The 21619-nt window shown below is 42.4% G+C and overlaps 1 protein-coding gene across 1 annotated transcript; it reads right to left on the bottom strand.

The window, feature by feature from the left end:
* Positions 1-3097: 3097 nt before the first annotated feature.
* LOC116978312 (methylsterol monooxygenase 1-like) lies at positions 3098-20706 on the bottom strand. Its single transcript, XM_033029376.1, has 5 exons — positions 20404-20706; positions 13514-13662; positions 12178-12304; positions 11206-11360; positions 3098-5174 (listed from the first exon to the last, which is right to left on the bottom strand). The coding sequence occupies exons 1-5, from the start codon at positions 20650-20652 to the stop codon at positions 4973-4975; spliced, it is 882 nt and encodes a 293-aa protein (XP_032885267.1). The 5' UTR covers positions 20653-20706; the 3' UTR covers positions 3098-4972.
* Positions 20707-21619: the final 913 nt, after the last annotated feature.

The raw sequence follows: 21619 nt of genomic DNA on the forward strand, positions 1-21619 counted from the left end.
TGGCACAGCGGTAGAGTTGCTGCCTTACAGCGAATGCAGCGCCGGAGACCCGGGTTCGATCCTGACTACGGGTGCTGTCTGTACGGAGTTTGTATGTTCTCCCCGTGACCTGCGTGGGTTTTCTCTGAGATATTTGGTTTCCTCCCACGCTCCAAAGACGTACAGGTGTGTAGGTTAATTGGCTTGGTAAATGTAAAAATTGTCCCTAGTAGGTATAGGATAGTGTTAATGTGCGGGGATCGCCGGTCGACGCGGACCCAGTGGGCCGAAAGGGCCTGTTTCCGCGCTGTATCTCTAAACTAAACTAAAAAAAGAAGGATGTCATTAAGCTGCTAAGAGGATTTACGAAGAACTTGCCAGGATTCAAGGGCATGAGCTACAGGGAAAAGTTGGCCGGCTAGGACTTTATTCCTCAGAGTGCAGGAGACTGAGGTATGATCTTGTACAGGTGGATAACATTGATAGGGTGAATGCACAGTCCTTTGCCCAGGCTAGAGGACATGGGTTTAAAGTGAGAGGGGAAAGATTTAATAGGAATGTAATGGGCAACATTTTCACTCAGGGGGTTGTAGGTATATGAAACGAGCTGCTAGAGGAGGTAGTTGAGGCAAATATTAATAACAGCATTTAAAAGACTACTGGAAAGGTACATGGATAGGAAAGGTTTAGAAGGATATAGGCCAGATGCAGGCAAATGGGATTAAGGGTAGATGAGCCATCTTGTTTGGGCCAAAGGGCCTGTTCCCACGCTGTATGATTATGACTATAATTTGGCAAATGACCACTCATCTAACCATATAACAATTACAGCACGGAAACAGGCCATCTCGGCCCTACAAGTCCGTGCTGAACAACTTTTTCCCTTAGTCCCACCTGCCTGCACTCATACCATAACCCTCCATTCCCTTCTCATCCATATGCCTATCCAATTTATTTTTAAATGATACCAACGAACCTGCCTCCACCACTTCCAATGTAAGCTCATTCCAAAGTTCCCCCTCATGTTACCCCTAAACTTCTGTCCCTTAATATGGAAGTCATGTCCTCTTGTTTGAATCTTCCCTATTCTCAAAGGGAAAAGCTGATCCACATCAACTCTGTCTATCCCTCTCATCATTTTAAAGACCTCTATCAAGTCCCCCCTTAACCTTCTGCGCTCCAGAGAATAAAGACCTAACTTATTCAACCTTTCTCTGTAACTTAGTTGTTGAAACCCAGGCAACATTCTAGTAAATCTCCTCTGTACTCTCTCTATTTTGTTGACATCCTTCCTATAATTGGGCGACCAAAATTGTACACCATACTCCAGATTTGGTCTCACCAATGCCTTGTACAAATCTAGCTTCCACTTGGAATCTTTTTTATATTTGAGGGTCTGAATGGTGCTGATCAGGCTAGCATGTATTGTCCTTTAGTAATTGGCTTTAAGAACTTCGTACCGCCACAGTGCTTCTGGTGAAGTTACTCCCATGCTTCCACTAGGCAGTGTAGGAAACTATTCATGACTTATGGAATTATGTGGATAGGAGATATTTTTTTAAAAGAAGATCTAATCTTCAAAATGGTTAAACCTGTTCATAATTTAGCTTTAAGGTTATCAAAATCAAACCACAAACATTGGATGTGGGACATTCTGATACTGTACCATTGACAATAATCGAGGGCAATGTCATCGAAGAAAGATATGATGGCATTGGAGATGGTCAAGAGAGGATTTATGAGATTGACGAAAATCCCAGGGATGATTGGGTTAATGTATGAAGAGTGTTTGAACGCTCTGGGCCTGTACTCGCTGGAGTTTAGAATGACGATCAAATGGAGAGCAGACTCAATGGGCCCAATGGCCTAATTCTGCTCCCATGTCTTATGGACAATGTTCAGGTTGGAGATCTGTGACTGGTGGAGTTCCACAGGGATCTGGCTTGGGCCTCTGCTGTTTGTCATATATATATATTAATTGGACTGGTTGGTTGGTAAGTTTGCAGATGACACTAAGATTTCTGGTGTTGCAGACTGTGAGGTGTTGCAGACTGGTGTCAAAGCATCCAGCAGGGTATAGATCAGCTACAGATATGGGCAGAGAAATGGCAGATGGAATTTTAATCCAAGCAAATGTGAGGCGTTACACTTTGTGGTGTAAAATGCAAGGGAGAAATATACAATTAATGGCATGAATCTTAACAGCATTGATGTGCAGAGGAAGCTTGGAGTTGGAAGCGGCAGCACACCTAGATAAGAGTGGTAAAGAAAGCGTGCGGTATGCTTGCGTTCATACGCTGGGGCATTGAGTATAAGAACCAGGAAGTCATGATGTAGCTTTATAAGACTTTGGTTAAGCCACATTCAGAGTATTGCATACAGTTCTAGTCATCCCCATTACAGGAAGGATGCGGAGGCTTTGGAAAGGGTGCAGAGAAGGTTTGACAAAATTGCTGGAGAAACTCAGCGGGTGCGGCAGCATCTATGGAGCGAAGGAAATAGGCAACGTTTCGGACCGAAACCCTTCTTCTGCAGAGAACGTTTGCCAGAATGAGATCTAGATTGGGGGTTTTAGCTAATATCCCCTAATCCAAGGTTGGACAGACTTGGATTGGTTTCTCTGGAACACCAGAGGTAGCGGGAAGACCTGATAGAAGTTTATAAAATTTGAGAGACATAAATAGGATTGACAGTCAGAACCCTTTTCCCCGGATGGAAAAATAAAATATTAGATGACAAAGTGAGAGAGGCAAAGTTTAAAGGAGTTGTGTGGGTAAGTTTTTTTTAACACAGAGGGTGGTGAGTGCCAGTAACGTGTTGTTGGGGGTTATGATTAAGGCAGATACAATAATGCTATTTAAGAGACTTTTGTATAGGAAGATGTATTTACAGGGAATGGATGGATATGGATTATGTTCAGGCAGATAAGAGTTGGTCCATGTTGTGGCCTGAGAGTCCTGTTCTTGTGCTGTACTCTTCTATGTGCTTGTCTCTTTTGAATCATTGGCTGGTTGACCTCTGGGAAGGTCTTTTTCAAGATTTGTGAGAAAGTAGAAAGTATGTTAATGTCAATTGTTCCATTAAGACGACTCAATATTGAGAAATACTGGTAAAGGTATTTCATCACCGAAAGAACTCTGCTTTTATTGTCATTTAATTTTAAAAAACCCCTGGTCAGGACTTCAGCATAGCTGACAGTAATTCAAGTTCCACCCTGGCCAAATACACCACTTAATCATTACATACTGCAGCGATCACAAAACGAGAAAGTAAATATTGCACAAGTCCATCTTTACATTATCTTAGTCAGTCAGGAATTAGCAGCTGAAAATTCATGCAAACTACTGTGAATGAAATTTGGAAATAAAATATAGGAAACTGCAATATTTTAATCATGTAAATTAAATTTATATTCAGCAATTAAATAGTGATTAGTGTACAAGAGAGATTGGTGGTAAAAGGCCTTAAGTCGGGATCATATATATCGTGTCAGGCACAGTTGAACCACAGTGTCATTATGGCACAGAAATAAGTTATTTCACAGCGGTTTTCTGTCGAGCAAAATTAAGTCTCGTTGCTTGACTTCCCCAGTACCCCTGCAAGTTTATTTTCCTCGCTACCGAACCTATTCAAATGCTTTTTAAAATCGGAGATCATTTCCTCTCCCACCACCGTGCAAGGAAGCCACTTTCAGGTCAATACCACTTGCTGCATTTGCGGAGGGAATTCTAGTTCACAACCTCCCTGTATCTCTTTGATCAAAATTAATGTGTGACCCTTAGACTTTATGACACTATCTAATGGGAACAGCTTTTCTTCGTCTACCTCAATTGAACTTGTCATCCTCTTACACTTAAGTGGGTGAATCAGAACTTTATAATGCATCTATCTGAAGCTCAAGAACGCTTTGTTAATTACTCTGGCAAAATGTCTTAGCGACTTTCAAGATCTCAGCACACTTTCTTTAGTGGAGAAACAAGGAAGTGGAGATGCGGGTTTACAAAAAAAGACAAAATGCTGGAGTAACTTAGCCGGGCAGCCAGGATCTCTGGAGAACGTGGATAGGTGGGACTCTTTTCAATACCGAGCCGAGACATCACCTATCCATGTTCTCCAGCACTTTGTGTCACTTTCTTTAAAACTGGGCTAAAAGTCCATGCTATGGACTTTCCTCCAATACATTCTTTCTAATTAAATGTGTTCCCTCACAATTCTCAAGAATGGGGCAGTCTGTATCTGGGATTTTCAATCAAATGGCATATCTGGTGTCCAATTACAGCTGTTGTTCACAAGATTTTTAGAAAAATCGACGGCACTATCTAACCGTAACCAAAGACGTCATTATTGATTTAAAGTGTCTCATTATCCTACATTTCAAAATTAACACTTCTTCTTCTTGCGTTTGAGGCAGGAAGAAGTGTTAAGTTTGAAATGTAGGATAATGAGACACGGAATTTGAGGATATTTGAAATTACACAGCCCATTTCTTCAAAATATTATTTGAGCACAGCAACTCTCAGAAGTTTATATATGTACACTTTAGGACAAAACATGCTCTTGCACTTATCAATTCCCACACGATAGAGATACTGTACACAATTATACATCACAAAATTATTAGGGCTAACTAATATGAACATTTCAGTAACAAGGGTAATCACAGTATTTCACAAATGTTTCATTCACTATGAGAAAGAACTGCTAGATTAGTTTAATAGAATAATTTTACATTCAATTCAAATAGCCTTTGTGTTTGGTGTAGGAAATTCAGTATTGATCATGAGAAACATTGGCATTTAGTTTGATAAACTTAACACGGGTGGTCCATTAATTGAACTGTTGCAGAATTTGTCATTTTTTTAAATTAACCCCATGTAGAAGCATAGCTGCATAGCTTCATGAAGTACCATTTTGTGAAACCATTCAATTGATGGGGATTGGAATTCCTCACAATAGCAAAAACGTGTTTTGAAATGGCAGTATAAAGCGCCTCCTATTGGTCCTTTTTAATTTCTTTTTCATTCTTCATTTTGTCATTGTAAACCTGGAACTGTAAATCTGTTCGAAACAGCTTGTCCCACCAAGTGAAAGTTGAGGAATAGTTCCCAACAAAGTTCATGTGATGAAAGTCATGGAAACAGGATCCACCATAAAATGGAATAAGGTGCAGAGGATTCAAAGGAACATCATAGCCGCTGAAATATAAAATACAAAACCATTAGCAAGTCCCAAACATCTATTGTGCATTTAATTTACATTATGAAATATATGCCAAAAAATTGTAGATGGTCAGGGTGAGCGTGAAAGCTCAGGAAAGGCAGACGAGCTCCTCGGGTCAAGGTGGGAGCGGGAATAAAAGATGGGCACAAAGAGGGAAGAGGAAGGAAAGAATAAACAGGATTAGAAAATCAGTTGGCAGAAAATCAGGAGGACATGGCAATCAACAGCAGTGATCGGCTGAACAAGAGACATAGAACATAGAAATTAGATGCAGGAGTAGGCCATTCAGCCCTTCGAGCCTGCACCGCCATTCAATATGATCATGGCTGATCATCCAACTCAGTATCCCGTACCTGCCTTCTCTCCATACCTTCTGATCCCCTTAGCCACAAGGGCCACATCTAACTCCCTCTTAAATATAGCCAATGAACTGGCCTCGACTACCCTCTGTGGCAGAGAGTTCCAGAGATTCACCACTCTCTGTGTGAAAAAAGTTCTTCTCATCTCGGTTTTAAAGGATTTCCCCCTTATCCTTAAGCTGTGACCCCTTGTCCTGGACTTCCCCAACATCGGGAGCAATCTTCCTGCATCTAGCCTGTCCAACCCCTTAAGAATTTTATAAGTTTCTATAAGATTCCCTCTCAATCTCCTAAATTCTAGAGAGTATAAACCAAGTCTATCCAGTCTTTCTTCATAAGACAGTCCTGACATCCCAGGAATCAGTCTGGTGAACCTTCTCTGCACTCCCTCTATGGCAATAATGTCCTTCCTCAGATTTGGAGACCAAAACTGTACGCAATACTCCAGGTGTGGTCTCACCAAGACCCTGTACAACTGCAGTAGAACCTCCCTGCTCCTATACTCAAATCCTTTTGCTATGAAAGCTAACATACCATTCGCTTTCTTCACTGCCTGCTGCACCTGCATGCCTACTTTCAATGACTGGTGTACCATGACACCCAGGTCTCGCTGCATCTCCCCTTTTCCTAGTCGGCCATCCATTTAGATAATAGTCTGCTTTCCTGTTTTTGCCACCAAAATGGATAACCTCACATTTATCCACATTATACTGCATCTGCCAAACATTTGCCCACTCACCCAGCCTATCCAAGTCACCTTGCAGTCTCCTAGCATCCTCCTCACAGCTAACACTGCCCCCCAGCTTAGTGTCATCCGCAAACTTGGAGATATTGCCTTCAATTCCCTCATCCACATCATTAATATATATTGTAAATAGCTGGGGTCCCAGCACTGAGCCTTGCGGTACCCCACTAGTCACTGCCTGCCATTGTGAAAAGGACCCGTTTACTCCTACTCTTTGCTTCCTGTTTGCCAGCCAGTTCTCTATCCACATCAATACTGAACCCCCAATGCCGTGTGCCTTAAGTTTGTATACTAATATCTTATGTGGGACCTTGTCGAAAGCCTTCTGGAAGTCCAGATACACCACATCCACTGGTTCTCCCCTATCCACGCTACTAGTTACATCCTCGAAAAATTCTATAAGATTCGTCAGACATGATTTACCTTTTGTAAATCCATGCTGACTTTGTCCAATGATTTCACCACTTTCCAAATGTGCTGCTATCCCATCTTTAATAACTAACTCTAGCAGTTTCCCCACTACCGATGTTAGACTAACTGGTCTGTAATTCCCCGTTTTCTCTCTCCCTCCCTTCTTAAAAAGTGGGGTTACGTTTGCTACCCGCCAATCCTCAGGAACTATTCCAGAATCTAAAGAGTTTTGAAAGATTATTACTAATGCATCCACTATTTCTGGAGCTACTTCCTTAAGTACTCTGGGATGCAGCCTATCTGGCCTTGGGGATTTATCGGCCTTTAATCCATTCAATTTACCCAACACCACTTCCCGGCTAACCTGGATTTCACTCAATTCCTCCAAATCCTTTGACACGCGGTCCCCTGCTATTTCCGGCAGATTATTTATGTCTTCCTTAGTGAAGACGGAACCAAAGTAGTTATTCAATTGGTCCGCCATATCCTTGTTCCCCATGATCAACTCACCTGTTTCTGACTGCAAGGGACCTACATTTGTTTTAACTAATCTCTTTCTTTTCACATATCTATAAAAACTTTTGCAGTCAGTTTTTATGTTCCCTGCCAGTTTTCTTTCATAATCTATTTTTCCTTTCCTAATTAAGCCCTTTGTCCTCCTCTGCTGGTCTCTGAATTTCTCCCAGTCCTCCGGTATGCTGCTTTTTCTGGCTAATTTGTACGCATCATCCTTCGCTTTGATACTATCCCTGATTTCCCTTGTTATCCACGGATGCACTACCTTCCCTGATTTATTCTTTTGCCAAACTGGGATGAACAATTTTTGTAGTTCATCCATGCAGTCTTTAAATGTCTTCCATTGCATATCCACCGTCAACCCTTTTAGAATTAATTGCCAGTTAATCTTGGCCAATTCACGTCTCATACCCTCAAAGTTACCTTTCTTTAAGTTCAGAACCATTGTTTCTGAATTAACAATGTCACTCTCCATCCTAATGAAGAACTCAACCATATTATGGTCACTCTTGCCCAAGGGGGCACGTACAACAAGACTGCTAACTAACCCTTCCTCATTACTCAATACCCAGTCTAAAATAGCCTGCTCTCTCGTTGGTTCCTCTACATGTTGATTTAGATAACTATCCCGCATACATTCCAAGAAATCCTCTTCCTCAGCACCCCTGCCAATTTGATTCACCCAATCTATATGTAGATTGAAGTCACCCATTATAACGGTTTTGCCTTTGTCGCACGCATTTCTAATTTCCTGTTTGATACCATCTCCAACTTCACTACTACTGTTAGGTGGCCTGTACACAACACCCACCAGCGTTTTCTGCCCCTTAGTGTTTCGCAGCTCTACCCATACCGATTCCACATCCTCCAAACTAATGTCCTTCCTTTCCATTGCGTTAATCTCCTCTCTAATCAGCAATGCTACCCCACCTCCTTTTCCTTTCTCTCTATCCCTCCTGAATATTGAATATCCCTGGATGTTCAGCTCCCAGCCTTGGTCACCGTGGAGCCATGTCTCCGTGATCCCAACTATATCATAGTCATTAATAGCTATCTGCACATTCAACTCATCCACCTTATTACGAATGCTCCTTGCATTGAGACACAAAGCCTTCAGGCTTGTTTTTCGAACACTCTTACCCCTTATACAATTATGTTGAAAAGTGGCCCTTTCTGATTTTTGCCCTGGTTTTGTCTGCCTGCCACTTTTACTTTTCACCTTGCTACCTATTGCGTCTACCCTCATTTTACACCCCTCTGTCTCTACGCTCACACATTTAAGAAACCCTTTCCCTTTAACTCCATCCTCCACTATCCCATTCGACACCCCACCCCCCTTATTCAGTTTAAAACCACCCGTGTAGCAGTGGCAAACCTGCCTGCCAGAATGCTGGTCCCACACCTGTTAAGATGCAATCCGTCCCTTTTGTACAGTTCCCCCTTACCCCAAAACAGATCCCAGTGATCTAAGAATCTAAATCCCTGCCCCGTGCACCATGTCCTCAGCCACACGTTCAGGTCCCGTATCTCCCTGTTCCTGCTCTCGCCAGCACGAGGAACTGGAAGCAAACCGGAGATAACAACCCTGGAGGTCCTGCTTTTCAGCATTTTTCCGAGCTCTCTAAAGTCACGCTGCAGAATATTCATCCCCTTCTTTCCGACATCGTTTGTGCCGACATGCGGGAAAGTTGGAACAGGACAGACAGCAAGCAGGGAGGAAGGAGGAAAAGGGGCTATCCATATACAAGAGGAATTACAGTGTTGGTATCAGCCTCCCATCACCGCACCCTAGTCCTTGGTTGAACAAAACTGTTGAAACTTCCATAAATCAGCACTAACCTACTGTAACACTGAGAAGTCAATGTGTAGTTTACACCCCAGCGGTATGAACATTGACCTCCAATTTCAGGTAGTCCTTGCTTTCTCCCTCCTTCCCCTCCCCTTCCCAGCTCTCCCACAGCCCACTGTCTCCGCTTCTTCCTTTCTTTTTCCCGTCCCCCCCCACATCAGTCTGAAGAAAGGTCTCGACCCGAAACGTCGCCTATTCCTTCGCTCCATAGATGCTGCCTTACCCGCTGAGTTTCTCCTTTGATTTTTCCAGCATCTGCAGTTCTTTCCTAAGCATTTACAGTAGATTATCAGTGAAACTATCAGCAGTCATCACTGTAAAGGAGGACTATGACATCATCTGCCAGGATATGCTCTTCTCAATATATTTGAAAACTATTATTGTAGCAGCAGTCAGTTGACATTAATTATTTTATGCACACTCAAGATGTCATAAAACACTGAAACTGCTGTGCTTTATTGAAAATGTTAGCAGTTTAACAGATTGTTGTAGGATCTACTGAATCCCACGACAGAAAGCAAAGAACAAACGACACTTAGCTGAGCCAGACACCTTGTGCAGTTGTATAGGGCTCTGGTGAGACCACATCTGGAGTATTGTGTACAGTTCTGGTCTCCTAATTTGAGGAAAGACATCCTTGTGATTGAGGCAGTGCAGCGTAGGCTCACGAGATTGATCCCTGGGATGGCGGGACTGTCATATGAGGAAAGATTTATAAGACTAGGCTTGTATTCACTGGAGTTTACAAGGATGAGGGGATATCTTATAGAAACATATCAAATTATAAAAGGACTGGACAAGCTAGATGCAGGAAAAATGTTCCCAATGTTGGGTGAGTCCAGAACCAGGGGCCACAATCTTAGAATAAAGGGGAAGCCATTTAAGACTGAGGTGAGAAAAAAACGTTTTCATCCAGAGAGTTGTGAATTTGTGGAATTCCCTGCCACAGAGGGCAGTGGAGGCCAAGTCACTGGATGGATTTAACAGAGAGTTAGATAGAGCTCTAGGGACTAGTGGAATCAAGGGATATGGGGAGAAGGCAGGCACGGGTTATTGATTGGGGACGATCAGCCATGATCACAATGAATGGCGGTGCTGGCTCAAAGGGCCGAATGGCCTCCTCCTGCACCTATTTTCTATGTTTCTATGTTTATTCCAGAAGCCCCTTTTACCTACATTCTCACCAATCATAACCCGTGTGCAGATAAGGCTAATTAGTTTGTCTGACCTTGGAGTTGTTACTGAGCTCTTGTGGCTGGGCCTTCTTGTGAGGCTGCCGGCTTTTTAACCAGCATCTGCAGTTCTATCCTACACACTAACATGCGGTGTATGTTTCCTTCAGTTATTTCAACATTCGTGAATGGAAATTGTTTTATATTTCAACTATCATAATCAATGTTTCCAATCTAAACGTTATATTATTTTCAGAAAAATTTATGATGAAATTTAGAACTTTTATTTTACTGTGTTGCAGCGTCAGAATTAAATGGTATGGCTGTCTGCTCAGCCAGTTTAATGATATCACTGTAACTGGAAGGCACTGATGTTGGGAAAGGGAAAGTCCACAACACAAAGCTTGCCCAAATTGTGATCAACAGCTGTCTCCTTACCAATGAATAGAAAATGCAAACAGATATTTACCTATTGTACCATTAGACTTTAGAGAGACAGCACGGAAACAGGCTCTTCAGCCCACCGAGTCCGCGCCGACCAGCGATCCCCGCACACTAACACTATCCTACACACACTAGGGACAATTTATAATTTTACCAAGCCAATTAACCTACAAACTTGTACGTCTTTGGGGTGTGGAGGGAAACCGGAGACCCAGGAGAAAACCCACCCTAATGCACGGGGAGAACGTACAAACTACGTACAGACAAGCACCCTTAGTCAGGGTCGAACCCGAGTCTCTGGCGCTGTAAGACTGTAACTCTACCGCTGTACCGCACTAAAAAAAACCTTGTGTATTTTATGATGACGAAATGAAGTCTCAAATTCACAGGAGCATGGATTGAGTAGCAAACTGACTTGTACTTCCCCTCCTGTATTTTCCCTTTCCTTTTCTTTCATTCTCATAAACCATACCAGTGCGTTTTATGGTTCTCTTTGAACAGCGCCTTTACCTGTGTACGTCTATTGTTTCCAGGAGACGAAAGGTCACCCAAGCCCACAGGAGGATGACATGATTGCAAAAGATCATGATGCCAATAAAAAAGCCCGTGCCGAGGATGATTGTTTCTGCTGGGTGAGCATATTCAGCTTGCATACCAAATGGAGCCTGGACAGGGCAGAGATGAGAAAACAGATTTTTAAATAGTAGTAACTTGGGCACAAGGAATCATTCATTGCAAGCGAACTCAGTTAAAGCAGAAGGCCAGTGACAATACCATGGGAAATTTTACTGTATTGCTAAAACAAGAAATGTTGTAGAGATTCAATACATTAATTCTATATTTAATCCGTTTATTGGTCAGGCCACAAACATAAATATTTTGTGTTCAGAGTTCTCAACTCCAGCAACAAGAAATACACAAAATGTTGAATATTTTATTTAATACGATAAATTCTAATGTGCATAGTGGCCTAGAGGCTGCAAATCGGTAGGCGATACTTAACATGGGATGAACATCCTTAAAATACATAAACAATTTCAGACACATGAAGGTATGGAATTTGGCTAATATCCTCATTGGTACAGCATTGACAAGGTGCAAGGAATGAGACAGCACCCTGATTTCATGGGGTGAGGACAGTTGAGCTGTTTAGCAGAAACCTGAGCAATATAGAATGGAAAGGAAAACTGGGTGGAAAGGGTGCTGAGAGCAGATTCACAAATGCTAAGAGTTCACTATGTCTAAAGTCAGATTTCATGACAGTTTATTATCATATACAGCAAGTTACAATGAAATTACTTGTTTGCGTGAAGCTGAAAGAGTAAACAGTATGCATGGTAATGATAAAGGCAATGGCAAAGGCAAAAACAACAGAACGGTACAAACATTTGTAGTGCGATAGGAATGCGGTAGGGTTAGAAGTATATGGCATTAACTGGAAAATAACCACCTCCCACAAAATCTGTGAAGATATTGCCTCACCGTAAATTCATGATGGACTTTGTGAATATATTTGTAGATTCTCTTATGATGCAAGAGTCTGTGAAGAAAGTAGTGCCATGTGTCCTCAACAACAGCACAACCCAGGCACTGCATTGCAATTACCTGCCTGCAGCAGAAAAAATGCAAACGTTACGCAAATAACAGAATCAGCACTTTCTTATTGTTGAATGTAATGGATTCCATATTTAATCAAAGAATTAAAGTTTCTGACAAGGCTCCCAACTGTACTTACTGTATGTCAGTATCACAGTCACATGACTTTGCAACCATTTTAAAATCAAATCAATGGCCAAGAAATTCTTCACATCTTGTTTAGTTTTAGTTTAGTTTAGTGATACAGAGTGGAAACAGACTCTTCAGCCCACCGAGCCCACTCCGACTAGCAATCCGCATACACTGGCACTATCCTACACACCAGGGACAATTTACAATCCTTACCGAAGTCAATTAAACTATAAACCCGCACGTTTTTAGAGAGTGGGAGGAAACTGGCGAAAGCCATCTGGTCACGGGGACAACGTACAAACACCGTACAGACAGCACCCACAGTCAGAATCGAGTTTCTGGCGCTGTAAGGCAGCAACTCTACCATTGCACCACTGTCATGTGTCTAGTTTTCTTACACTTTGTGTCAGGAAATGGGATTCCCACCAGCCGCATAAAGGTGAAAAATAACCTTGATTTGCTGTTAATCTCATGAAATGAAAATAGTTTCTTCTTTTTTCTCTCGTTAAGCAGGGATATTTCTTAGTAATAAGATTGAGAATTATCTGTACCCGCACACCTCCTTAAATTTCATCAAAGATCAGTAAAAAAAAGCTGGATTCAGAAAGTTGGAAAATGTTTGAAGAATTTAAAGATGGGAAAAGATATTTCAATAAAAGGAATTTCACAGGAATAGTATTATATTAAAAATTGATAAGGACAGAAAGTACAAGAGAAGCTCGTAACTGGTAACGTCCAATGAGGATACAAAGGATTCAGCAAAGTCAAATGGCACTAATAATTTGATGATTAATGGATTAATAATTTAGAGAATGGATTCTGGTGATGGTTGTAAAGAACTGCAATGATGAGTTATAACTCAAAATACTGACTCAAAGTATAGTCAACTACCTGTGTTAGAAAAAATGCAAATAATATGGTCACTTTCAGGGTTATTGCAACGTGATATGCTAGGGGTGTGCGAGGTACGATTTGGAGTTGTGTCGGGTCCAGCATGGGAGTTCTGTCACCATTCGGAACATTCAAACCTCGGGATGATATAATGTGAACAAAGGTTTTTAGCCAGTGCAGCGAGTCTCGCACATCTTACCATCGTGGCATCTTCTCCCAATCATAGGGAATGTTGAAGAACTCAGTGAAGTAGTAGGTACCACAGATCAGCGGCAGCTGGATGCAGAAATGGTTGAACAGCAACACTTTGAAGCACCTCCATTGTTTCTCCAGGCTTTCTGGCCTGTCCTACATTCCAAAAGGTTCACAGAATTTGTAATGTTGCGCACTTTACAAAAGCAAATTCACAAGACAAATGAATCATTCCAACTTTGTTTTTCACCAAAGAATCATTCCATTGATTGCTTGATCAACTCCATCGTTGACTGTACCCCATTATTTGTGCTCCCCCCCCCGCCGCCCCCCGCCATTTTCCGGCCTTTTGGTTGGACGTGGTGCCTCGGCCTTTATAAAAACTGTTTGGCATCATTTACGATCTGAACGTCCAACCCTGACGTCCAATCAAGCACTCCCAAATCCCATAGCAATGTGGCAATATTCTGGCTCCTGCCTGTTCTACCGGATTCTCAAGAATGTTTAAAAAGCCATATTTAAAGTAACATTTCGGGAATTAACTTGGAAAGTTACGATCACTTGGAATGGGAATCTGAATTACATCGGATTTGGCCCACGCCGTGCTTGGTTGGGCCAAAAAGCTTGTTATTTATGCTCCACTCAAGCCTCAGCCTGTCTTCACTCATCTAATTAAACCAATACAACAGTTGATTCCTCCATCTATATCATCACCCAATAAGACTCCCCTTAAATGTATCTGTGGTTTTTTACTTCAACCTCTCTCCGTGGCTGTGACACTCTTACCACTATTGTAGGCAAATACATTTCTTCTGAATTCTTTACTGGATTTTTTAAAATTGATCATCTAGTTTTAAATTATCTCAATTCATGCCCTTCACCACAAGTGGAAGCATTCTGTCAGCATCTACTTTTCAGATTTCTTCCTTTTTAATATTGATTTAAAGTTTGTCATCAGGTGGAAATGCTAGGAGGGCTTTGTTCTTTAGGATATTGGCACTTTTAATTTTAATTTACTTGGTTTAAAAAATGGAACACTTTTTTTAGCACAGTAGCGCAGCTGGTAGAGCTGCTGCCTCAGTGCCAGAGCCCTGGATTAAATCCTGACCTTTGTTCCTGTCTGTATCAGAGCTGCCAACTCTCACGCATTGAGCACGCTGCGTCGTGAGAAATTCTGTGATCAACGAGAATTTCAAAACTAATATCAACTGCTTGTGTGCTCATCTGTTGACAAGACAGCAGCATTCTTATTCTCTGTTATTCTCACTTGACCGAACCGTCACACACCTCCAAAGCATGTCCCCATGCAAATTAACATTGAAAAACACAGACCGGGCAGTGAATGAATGTCACCCAGCGCAACAAGTAAGGCCATGTCCTGCTCCCGGTGGCACTCAGAATTTAAGGATTTGCGGGAAGCGGCTGACAAGAGCGAGGCCGGCGAGCGGCAGGAGAGAAGTACATGGGCCGCGGAACCAGGGGGGTTGGGGCACTTTTTTGGCTAGACATCCAATATCTCCGGCTTTGGACGAGGTGCTGCTGTGCTCTGAGCAACCTGGTCGTGGATGTTGGAGAGCCGGGGCGGAGGGAGGGATGGAAGCAGAAGCAGCGGCTGCAGCAGATGCGAACGGGGAGCCAGGGCTGGCGAGTATTTTCCGGGCTGGCGAGTCGCTCGCTGCAGCTCCGGCCATGGAGCAGCCTCAGTGCAAGAGTCCCTGGCCGTCGGAAGCGTCGGAAAGCATCGGAAGCATTGCGCCACTGCCATGAGAGAATCTGTGCCCAATTCATCCTGGTGAACTGCATGGACCAGGCTGCAGCTCGGAGCTCGGTGCATCCTGGAGGCCAACCAATGGCTGCTGGAAGTAGTTACCAAGCACTGAGTAGAAGCAGTGAAAGATAGTGGCCTTCCAATGGGGATGGTTGGAGAAAGCATCCTGCTTGCCTGCTAGATTTACACCTGTAACTGCAGGAAAAATGTTCCCGATGTTGGGTGAGTTCAGAACCAAGGTCACAGTTTAAGAATAAAAGGTAGGCCAGTTAGGACTGAGATGAGGACAAACGTTTTTCACCCAGAGAGTAGTGAATCTGTGCAACAGAAGGCAGTGAAGGCCAATTCGCTGGATGTTTTCAAGAGAGAGTTACATTTAGCTCTTGGTGCTAACAAAATCAATGGATATGGGGAAAAAACAGGAAAGATGTACTGATTTTAAATAAACAGCCATGATCATATTGAATGGCAGTGCTGGCTAGAAGGGCCGAATGGCCTATTCCTGCACTTATTTTCTATGCTTTAGTATATGGCAATAAAACTCGACCACTTGATTTTGAAGCATTCATGCATGGTGGAGGTATAATGTAGTCATAGAGTGATACAGTGTGAAAGCAGGCCCTTTGGCCCAACTTGCCCACACCCGCCAACATGTCCCAGTTACGCTACCTTCTTTTGGTCCATATCCCTCCAAACCTGTCCTATCCATGTATCAGTCTAACTGTTTCTTATATGTTGGGATAGTCCCTGCCTCAACTATCTCCTCTGGCAGCTTATTCCACACACCCACCTTTGTGTGGAAAAAGTTACCCCTTAAAAAGTTACCTCTTAAAAATGCTTCAAACAAAAAACATTGAAATCATACTTCTAAATGCACTAAAACATGATTTTAATACATCAAATTCCAAAATGTCCCTACCGTGGGAGGGGGGGGCCCCACTTTCAAAAATGCTCCACGGCCCCTGGTTCAGACGGAGAGCATTGCCAGAAGTGAGCGGGGAACTGAGGCCAGTTGTTCGTGATGTCCGGATCCCAATGCTCAGCGTTTCGTGTTTCGGAATTGGCTAATGTTATTGATTTGTAATTAGCCTGATTTGTAATTAGTTGACAAAACCTCAATTTATTAATCCGGAATATATAGGGGTTGGAATAAGTGTGATATTAAAATGACATGCAAGGTGTCAGGCTGTCTGTCACAACATACAGCCCCGATAACCCATTATTTCCTTCAGTTAAATATTGAGAAGGTAGCACTATTGTCATTTGCCACTCAACTATTATGTTTGTTTGTACACACTGACTATTTGTAACTCCCCACCCACCCCTCCCCCAAATTCCTTTGATAGGTTGAATAGAAATATCCCCAACCTCGTTGTTTTATTAATTGAACACGTAGATGAACATCCTCAAGGAGTGTAATCAGATGGAAACTGATTCAGATGAGATGTTTAAGAGTTTGTTCAAAGAAGGGGCATATTTTAAAGGAGTGACAAATATACGTGCAGGGGAATGTGTGAGGAAGTTATTATTTGTCTTTAGTTTTAGCTTGAACCAGGACATCTGAAGATTCAAAGTTTAATATAGTAATTGTGCTGATACTGACTCCAACCAACCACGTAATGAATATCATCCATTCTGGAGGTTTTATTTTTCTGATGCTATTTAAACTTCACTTGGATTTCAATCACTTCAATGTAAAAGTAATTGGGAATGGGGAGCATTGAAACAAAAATTTGCCCTCGGTACATATTAACTGTAATATAATAATGTTTGCATGTTGGTAGGTGAAATCAAAACAAAGATCTTTTTATCATTGTTGTGTTATGAAAATATTATGTACTCTCATCCAGAATCAGGGGCCACAGTTTAAGAATAAGGAGTAAGCCATTTAGAACGGAGACGAGGAAACACTTTTTCTCAGAGAGTGGTGAGTCTGTGGAATTCTCTGCCTCAGAGGGCAGTGGAGGCAGGTTCTCTGAATGCTTTCAAGAGAGAGCTAGACAGAGCTCTTAAAAATAGTGGAGTCAGGGGATATGGGGAGAAGGCAGGAACAGGGTACTGATTGGGGATGATCAGGCATGATCACATTGAATGCTGGCTCGAAGGGCCAAATGGCCTACTCCTGCACCTATTGTCTATTGTTTCTCAAGATCACAATAAAATATAATATTATTGCTTAAATATATATTGTTATTGAACTTTGCATTTCGGAAAAGTCCCAGCTGAGAGGAAGCAGCAAAATACTGAAAATATTGGGGGTGAAAATGACTTCAGGACAGTTTGTTAGGAAAATGAGGGAAATGGTAACAGAATACTTATACAGCTGAATGAGTATAATTTTATGGATGAGAAATGTTGTTCAACCAATTGATGACTTCTTTGACAACGTAACTAGCATGTTAGATAACAAGGAAGCCAATGGATGTAACTAATTTTATTATACAAAATTTGTTCCGTGAAGTGCCCCATAAAAGATTACCGCATTAGATAAGCACCTGTGGACTTGAATGTAATACGTTAAGTCCAGGGGGTCAGATATGGGGCTTTATCTGTGGGCCAGATATATTGTTAATGCAGAGAGGCTCGGAGCAAGGCTAAGTGTGCTTCCAGAGTCAAGATCTGGAATAGTACTAGGTGTGCAGTCAAAGCTGGGACAATGGGAGTGTTCAGCACTGGGAACCTAAGCAGGTAAGCAGCTATGATCAGGGTAGAATAGGGGGCCAGGTGTAAGGCTGGACTCAGGGTCAGGAATGAGAGAAGGTATGAAACTGGAGTCAGGGTCATGAGTAGTACCAGTTGTGCAATGAGACCCAGGTTGGTCAACATGGGCCAAGTGCTTGATTACAATTTGATTTCCATACATGAATACACTAAAATCATTCATGTGCTGCACCTGTTGATCAGAGCTTGGCTCTACTGTGGAATGTAATTGGGAATGTAATTTAGCCTAACCTTATTCATAGCTAATCCAATTTAAAGCATAAATATTGCATTCAAGTGTAATGTTAAAAGACTCGCTATGGTATGCACCAGATTGCACAATTTCAAGGTGAAAAATGCAAAAGCTTCACACCCGCCTCCCACACCCTCACCCCCCCCCCCCCCCCCCCCCCCCGGTCGCTCCGCTCCTTCGGGCTCCCTCTCTCGCAATTTCTCACTCCCAACTCTCACCCAATGTTGGCAGCCCTGCTTTATGGAGTTTGCATGTTCTCCCTGTGACATTGTGGGTCATCTCAGGGTGCTCTGGTTTCCTCCCACATCTCGAAGATGTGCAGGTTTGTAGGTTAATTGGTCTCTAAATTGCCCCCTAATGTATAGGGAGAGGGTGAGATTTAACTCTTGGGGAGTCGAGGGATATGGGGAGAAAGCAGGAACGGGGTACTGATTTTGGATGATCAGCCATGATCATATTGAATGGCGGTGCTGGCTCGAAGGGCCGAATGGCTTACTCCTGCACCTAATTTCAAGTTTCTATGTTTCCCAATTTTAAAAACTTTTATTAAGTCATCTGCAACTTTCTTTCTTCAGTTTGTTCATCCTTGGTATACAGTTTGTGTGTTTGGGTGGCACTTTTGTAATTCATCTCTGCAGATCTCCTGCCTACCTTTTTTGAAAAATGCCTTATGTAAATATTTGTAGTGTTCTAATCTAGTCAAATCAAGATTCAGAATGAACTTCCAATTTACCAATTCTATCTCATTAAAAGCATGGTTTATTTTTTTAATTCACTTTTCTGGTGAGGTGACCATTAGCAAAGCCAAATCGGCTGCTTACATTTTCAAAGGGATGAATCCCGCAGTATCCCAATTTTAGTGTAATTTGTACTTGCTGTGTTTCTAATGGTGCTATTCCAAAATTATTTCTGGTATTTGCAGTTCACAAACAGCAAAGCAAATCCAACCTGCCATTGAACATTCCTTCTTTAGTCTAATGTCTTAAGCAGAGTGATGGAAAGAGTGATCAGAAGTGCAATGCTGACTCATCAATGGTACTGCAGTTGCCAAATTCTCCATTAGCATTCTGGTGCTCACTACTGATACAGAAGACTTGCGAAAAATACTGTGGTTAAAAGACTAAGCTAGAGAATCCACACAACCTTTCTACCACCTAAAGGTTCCTGTCAGGAAATCCAAGGAGTACTTTACCTTACCTGGACGAATGTAGCTCCAACAACTAAAGCAGCTATTGGTTGGGATGAAATAGCCTCTCTCTTAGCACACTATCCACTTGTACATTCACACCCTCTACTCCCAACGTGCCGTGGTAGCACTTCCTACCATTTACAAAATGCACTGCAGCAATATGTTTGTACTTTAAAAACTCTTCCCAAACCTGCTACCTCAAAAGGCCAAGGATACGTGGGAACAACACCAAGTGCAAATTTTCAATCGTATTTCTAAACTGCACACGGTCCAGATCCAAACCTTCCTAATAACATTGTGGAAAAGCAGCAGTTCAAAAAAGCCGCACTGTCATGTTCTGATCAACAATAAAAGATCAACACACATCACGTTGAAGTAAAGATTGGGTCTGCTGCTCCAAAAGAATTAAACTACACTGTCAAAGTTAAGGTCACCCACACTCAACAAAGTGACCACCATCTCCCATCTCCTACATTATATCTGATAAAGGTGGATGCATAATATTTCTAAGTAATTATTCACAATTAACTCTGGACTCTACTTGGATGGATTTAGGCCATATAATTCGTGCTTAATGTTCAAGGCTCCTATCAAGGACGGGGAGAGAGCCTTCATGCTTGGACCATTGATCAATGCTCCCTGCCATGTTTATAATACTGTAATCAGGTTTTACAAAGTACTGTGATCTACTGAACTTTTCTCGGAAATTCCTTTTCGACCTATGATCATCGTCAATAATGTTACAATTTGTTTCAATAAAAGAACACCAATTGGCTAAATGTAACTTAATATATAAATACTTCAAAGTTAGAACCCCATTTATGGTATTTGCTCGCTTATATTCTGCAAAGGCATTAACGACGCGCAATCATTTTATTTGAACATTTGCAGTGATAATTTAGTGTTTTACGGTCTGTAGCTCAACTTCCACTATAAACAATGCTAAATCCAGACTGCAAATAATAACATCCCACTTCAAAGTCTTACCTTCTGTATCTTATACTTCTGCATGGCAGGAATAAACTGAAAAATAAAACCCGGCAAACAAAATAAGAAATAAACGCCTTCGTGGACAAGCAGCGATCCCCAAGTAGCAATTTGAAATTTTGTAAAATTGTCCAACATATAGTTCCAAGCATATTTAAAGGGCTCTTGTAAGGGGTTTTGTGGGAGCAAAGAATCGATGTAGTCTATGGCCAGAATGGCCGATGTGATAACGCTGCTGTTCCCTTCCATCCTTCACGCTGTTGTAATGATGCTCATTCTGTAGTAGGAATGCAACCTGCAACATGGGGGCGGCTCCACTCACGAAGCGTCCCGCCTCCATTCACAAAGCGGCCCGCCTCCCGCGCGGAAGCGCCTGCCAATGGGAGCGGCGGCACCGCACCCTCGTCCCAGTGCTTCCACCAATCACACTGAGGGGAAGGCGGGGCCCTCCGGGTTGCCATGGCAACAGCTCGAAAAACCCTCGGCTCATGAGGATGGGCGGCCGTTGATTGGACGAGCCGGTGGACTGATGTAGCGCCGCGCGGGCAACCCAATATGGGGAGAATACGTCATGGCAACATGCTGGTAACACTGGGAGTGGGAAGGACAGTCGTAGTAGCATTAACTCACCTTAAACTTCCCCCACTCCCCAAACAAGTGATCATGCAGCTCCATGAGAATTGCACACTCCAGCATTTTGGTCATTTTCTATGTTTGAAACAATGTGCCAGCAAATTCCTCTTAGACTACATTTCTTGGCCCTAAACAGAATTGTAGTTAATGTTTCAGATGTTAATATTGATTAAGTAGAAACCATTTTATCGGGATGCATCACTGCATGGTTTGGGACCAGTTACATACAAGGCCGCAAGAAACTGGAGGATTGTGGATGCAGCACAGAGCACCCTTCCATTGATACCTCACGCTGCCTCGGCAGCATAATCAAGGAAGAGTCGCATCCTGGCCATTCCCTCTTCTCCCCTCTCCCATCGTGCAAAAGATATAGAAGTGTGAAAACGCACAGCTCTAGATTAATGGACAGTTTCTTCCCAGGTGTTATCTGGCAACGGTGCCATCCTACCGCAACTAGAGCAGTCCTGAACTACTATCTACCTCATTGGAAATCCTCGGACTATCTTTGATGAGACTTTACTGGCTTTCTCTTGCACATAAACGTTATTCCCTTTATCATGTGTCTACACTGCGAATAGCTCAA

Source organism: Amblyraja radiata, chromosome 11 (genome assembly GCF_010909765.2).
Source record: "Amblyraja radiata isolate CabotCenter1 chromosome 11, sAmbRad1.1.pri, whole genome shotgun sequence".
Taxonomy (NCBI): domain Eukaryota; kingdom Metazoa; phylum Chordata; class Chondrichthyes; order Rajiformes; family Rajidae; genus Amblyraja; species Amblyraja radiata.